This window comes from Trichophyton rubrum, assembly GCF_000151425.1.
Source record: "Trichophyton rubrum CBS 118892 genomic scaffold supercont2.9, whole genome shotgun sequence".
In the NCBI taxonomy this organism is placed as follows: domain Eukaryota; kingdom Fungi; phylum Ascomycota; class Eurotiomycetes; order Onygenales; family Arthrodermataceae; genus Trichophyton; species Trichophyton rubrum.
The window spans coordinates 800584-806090 of record NW_003456420.1 but is presented as its reverse complement, the minus strand read 5'-3'; the positions used below and the strand labels follow the sequence as shown (position 1 = coordinate 806090).

The 5507-nt window shown below is 51.5% G+C and overlaps 1 protein-coding gene across 1 annotated transcript; it reads left to right on the top strand.

Annotated features, from left to right (window-relative positions):
* Nucleotides 1-723: 723 nt before the first annotated feature.
* TERG_07274 (uncharacterized protein) lies at nucleotides 724-4053 on the top strand. The gene is made up of 4 exons (XM_003232378.2): nucleotides 724-2729; nucleotides 2819-2884; nucleotides 2954-3178; nucleotides 3242-4053. The coding sequence occupies exons 1-4, from the start codon at nucleotides 2520-2522 to the stop codon at nucleotides 3653-3655; spliced, it is 915 nt and encodes a 304-aa protein (XP_003232426.1). The 5' UTR covers nucleotides 724-2519; the 3' UTR covers nucleotides 3656-4053.
* The last annotated feature ends 1454 nt before the right edge of the window (nucleotides 4054-5507 follow it).

Genomic DNA, 5507 nt, shown 5'->3' with positions numbered 1-5507 from the left:
GAGTTCAGGACAGCAAGTTTATAATTGCTGGTAGACGTCGACTGTATAAAGGTAGGTTTCCAATTTGAATCCGTGCTGACAGCACTAAGTTCCTTGATCGTGACACCCGCGGCGAACGGATGTCCAGGAGCAGCAATGGCATCTTCATAACGAAAATGAACGTTCTTGATAGCCACCTGGAGATTGTTGACGATGGCAGTAATCAAGCTCTGCGTAAAGCTCTGGTTCTTCTGTTGCTCCTCCTGGCTCATACCCTCGGTATTCTGCTCCTTGATAAGCTCAGCACTTTCAAGCTTCTCCATCTTAACCGCATGCTCTCTCTTCCTCTCTTCTTCTGGGTCATAGGTGGAATCCTCCTTCGGCGCCGCAAGGAGGAACACATCTTGAATATGCACTTTCACAGGCTTCCCTCGAAGATTAGACCATGGAATAGAGAGCGTGAGTTCGCCGAGATGGCCCTCGATAACGTTCAGCGGTAGATGTAGTTGGTCAAGTGCCTCGCGGCGAAGTTCCAGATCTCGTAGTTTGACATCACCGGACCATATACCGACATTAAGCTGTCCTGCATCAAAGTTCTTCACATACATCCCCAAGAACCTGTTCAACAGGTTCGCAACTATCCCTTCTAACATGGCGGCGTCGTGGCTATGGCCGATTCACGTAGTTGACCACAGCAATCTCGACCCGGTACAAGGTTCTGTACTGAGATAGGTTTTCGGAGACCATGGGCGATTCAACAATATTTAACGATTTTATTCCTGTTCAAATAGACTTGGGGTCAGTAAAACCAGTGCTGCGACGTTGAATAGTTTGGTGGTGGTTGGAGTTCTAACCGTCATTAAGAGATGCACCCCTCGTCAACCACAGGAAAACCGGGCAGCCTCTGACGCAAAGTGAGGGTCGACACAGTCAATTGCAGACCAGGAGAATAGACAGATTCACTTTTGCCTCAAACGACTCGGTGCTCTTGTGTAGTGTATGGCAGCGAGAGTTGTATGTTGTAGGTCGTGAAAGATCTCGAGTTGTTTGCTCGTTCGTCGTGTGGAGGAGCGAAAGTTGGGCGATTTTGAGTGACGTAGATGTTCGTTTCCATGCCTTGTCGATGCTCCACCACTTTTTCTTGCAAGGAGACCAAGCAAGATGGCGGTACTGCAGGCGAGAGGCTGCCTGCATGAAGATGCAGTACAGTTAGCGATGTGGCCCTTTGAGGCTATTGCATATTGAAGTTGAACAATCCAAACTGGCTATCTATTCGGTTGACTATGGTCATCTACAGGTAGTCTTCTCTGCTTCGTTCATGAAGCAGACCCCCAAGTTACGGCGATTTACTGTCGAGTATCCGTTATCGACTCTCATATAACTCTACTCTTCGATTATAGCGTGGCTTTTGAATAAAGATTCGTTCCTGTCGGTTTCCCTTCATACCAACACCATCGGAGAACCGCATATGGGCCTGCTTCAAGGACATGTCTCCAGCAGTAAACGAGTTCCTGCATTTTCTCCGTACTCCGTACGCTGATCCGCCGGAGCGGTCTCGTCTCCCAACCGTTTTCTGTCTAATGTAAGGGCTGCGAATGGTCCATGGCCGGACATAAGGCAAGTGTCAAAAAGGTGGCGCCACTACTGGATACCGTTTTAATCGACCCTCATTCTAGGTGAGAATCCAGTAACTGTATATATAATGAGGATGAAGGGACTCTCCTCCCTGTAGGTTTTGTATTTTTGGAGGTTTTGTCGAGTGTTGCTCAGTCGTGGTGCCATTCGGTCGTGTGCATCTCGCGTGATGGCAGCTTACACGGCTGCTGGCAGATATCAATATCTGCCATTACGCCCGATGCAGACGGCTCGGCTAGGTGCAATTGCTCGACATCCTCCTTGACGCCACGAATTCTCACTTGGCTGGGCCAGTTATTGTATTATTTCGAATTTCCAAATACCCGGATCGGAGTCGATGCGAGGCAATCGAGGTCACCGTCGTCCATATAGTGCTTCTTAGTACAGCACCATGAGCTCTCCTCTCTTCTTGTTCCTCCTGGTCCCCCTCTCCTCTCCCTCAGCTCTGTGACCATCTTCTCTCCTCCGGCAGCCCATCTCTCCTCATCGACCCTCCATATGTCTCTCGATCTCCTCTCTCATCGGCGTCGGCGTCGTCCTTGTCATCTACTTGCGACTTGCAGCTCGCTGGCGCTGGAATTTGGTCGTCCATGCTTACTAAGTCATATCGGCCCGTCCTTTATCCGCTGACTAAGCGTCAACATCCCGACAGGTTCGACATCAAACTTGAAGCGACGACGAGCAAATTGTGTGTCGGAAAAGCGACAACTTCAGCTTCAATTGGCACATCTTCATCGCTCGGGTACGACCAGTACACACGGGACACCCATCTCCACTCCTCTATCGTGCTTTGACAGCTTTCCTCCGCTGCCTGGCCGGTTATCTCTGCCTCCTGCGCTTGCCCGCCGACTTCTTCCGCTTCAGTCCGACCAACTTCCAACTACTACGGTTCTTCGACCCTCGCCATGTTGTACCGAACAGCTGCCGCGCGCTCTGTGCTCAGAGCCGTATCGAGCTCAAACGCTTCGATTGCTCGAAGTGCCTGGACTAACACTGCTTTCAAGGCCCAGTTGACCACCTCTGCCAGGCAATGGACTGGCCCGCGGTCAACTTCCATGGCGCTTTCGCCTTTCCGCCAGCCAGTCACCACCGCCCTTGTCCGCTATTCTTCCACTGTAAGTGACCATATAATGTAATGTCATTAGGCCGGTGTAGATTTTTAGGTGGATAGAAGACTAACTGGTTTTTTTAAAATTAAAAATAGGAGGCTAAGAAGACCCTGATCGAAGAGCCCGATGTTGATATGATGGCTGGTGTGAAGAACGATGTGGTAGGCTGAACTCCTGACTTATATCTCCAATTGGTAGTAGCTATAGCATTGATACTAACATTGCTCTAGAAAGTTATCAAGGATACCTTCAGCTTGGAGGGTGTCCCCAAGGAGGCTCTGTACTATGGCCTGGCCGGTGTCATCCCTTACGTCGTGACCTCGCTCCAGACTGTTTTCCTCTCCTGGGAGATGAACAACGCTGTCACTCTCGGAACTACCCACTACATCTCTGTTGAGACTGCCCAGGCTATGATGAACCTCATTGAGCCTATCCAGGTTGGCTACGGCGCTGTGGTATGTTTTACTCATTCTCTCTAAACCATGACTACAATGACGGAGGTATCTGACTAGATATAGATCCTCTCCTTCCTCGGAGCCGTCCACTGGGGTATGGAGTGGGCTGGATACGGTGGAAAGCACGGTTTCCGCCGCTATGCCACCGGTGTCGTTGCCCCAGCTGTCGCCTGGCCTACTCTCCTTCTCCCGGTTGAGTACGCCTTGATCACCCAGTTCTTCGCCTTCACCTTCCTGTACTACAACGACACCCGTGCCGCCGTCAAGGGGTGGGTTCCAGCTTGGTACGGCATGTACCGTTTCGTCCTTACCTTCGTCGTTGGCGCCGCCATCGTCTGCAGCTTGGTCGGCCGAGAGCAGCTTGCTTCCCACTTCACCTCTGAGCACGGCATCACCGAGAAAGTCAAGGCTCTCCAGGCTGCCCGAGAGAAGGACCTTGCTAAGGCCCAGGCTGCTGCTGCTGAGGAGGCCGAGTAAACCCGACTCTCCTTTCTTTTTCCTGCCCGTCTGTCCGCCATATCCCAGTTTATTTTCCTGTCCGCCCCTCTTGTTGGAAACTAAGCCCGTTTACCTGTGCCTTGTAAATTAACCCACACACACATCAAAAAAAAAAAAAAACAAGATAATCTCAAAAGCCTGAACGGTCGACTTTCCTTTGTTTCTTAGACTAGACCTGTAGTTAAAAACGTCTATTTATTTGATATCAACCCTTCCCTTTGTTCCTCAGCCACGCATATAGCCAACACTATAGCCTGCCTCACACAAGCACAAGTCGTATGGCACACTACCCGGCCAGCCGAGAAGCGCATCCTGCACATCATCTGCCCGATCCTGCATGCCATCCATCCAGCCTAGGCCGAATCAATAGTCCGTTTGTGTGCCGCCCAGCCCGACAAATCAGAGTGCCACCATAGCGAGCTCCCCTGGCGCTGGGATCGAGGGCAGCATCCCCGGATTCTGTGCAAGCGCGGCTAGATCGTCACTGTGATTCGCAGCGTAGCGCCGTCAAGGGTCTTCTTCGTCTTTCTTCATCTTCTACTGCTTCGGATCTCGCATCCGATCTCACTGCATGTTCTGGTTGAGCCCGGAGACCGTAACACCGCAGAGCTTGATCTCACGACGTCTCTGCTGGCGCTGTCTTTCGTTTCCATCAACCAGCAGCCTCACCATCGTCACTTTCATGCTATGCTTGTCCCCTATACCTGCCCCGGCCATGGCTTCGTCATCGTACCATCGTGTCATCTGCCGCGTCGCATCGGAAAGCCGGCTACCTGTTTTGGGCTGTGCTCGCCCCGCCGGCGCTTAATCCACAGGAACCACAACAACCCCCCGCGACTGCGTGATCAGGCAGAGACTTCTTCGCACAAACATCCTCTCCCCGGGTTTCGTCGTATAAAGCATTCGCTCTTCACGCTCCGTCTACGGCGACCTCATATCCTTCTACTCGTCTCTCGCTGCTATTCTACAGATGTTGGCTGCCGGTGGACCTATTGATTGTGGCGCTGGTGGTGTGTAGACGGCTTCCCCGGTTTCCTTCACCCCACAAGATCAGAGCAGAAGCTCGTATACGAGTCATGGCCGAGGAGAAGTCGACCAAGAGCTCGCTTGCTGCTCTTCGAGAGAGCGCCATAGAGGTCGTCAAGGGACTAGCAGATACCTTTGAAGACGGACTGGACACTTTTGCTGTTCGCAATGCCATATTACCCAGCCGGGAGGAGCGGCCGTCCAGGTTCATTGGAGCCATTGACCAGGGCACTACCAGCACTCGGTTTATCATATTTGACCTGCAAGGGAGCATTGCTGCCTCCCATCAGACGGAGCTTGGACGGGTACATGACCAGCCTGGGTTCGTCTCGTTTTCTTCCCCTTTCTTCTCAATCGATCCAAGTGTCTTGCTAACGGATTCCTTATAGGTGGCATGAACAAGATCCAGCAGAGATTGTCTCCTCTGCACAAAAGTGCATCGAGCAGGCAACGAAGACATTTATCAATAATGGCCACGATATCAGTGAGATTGAAGTAATCGGAGTTACCAACCAACGAGAAACCACCGTCGTTTGGGACTGGGAGACCGGTAAGCCGCTATACAACGCCATAGCTTGGCCAGATACTCGTACCAAGTCCATAGTCAGAGAGTTCAAGGACAAAGGGGCCGATCAGCTGCAAGAAATATGTGGTCTGCCCATATCAACGTACTCTTCGTCTGCCAAGTTGGTCTGGTTACTCCGCAATGTACCAGAGGTGAAGACGGCCTATGATGCTGGTAACCTGGCATTCGGTACTGTCGACACTTGGCTGTTGTATAATCTCAATGGTGGCAAGGAGAAAA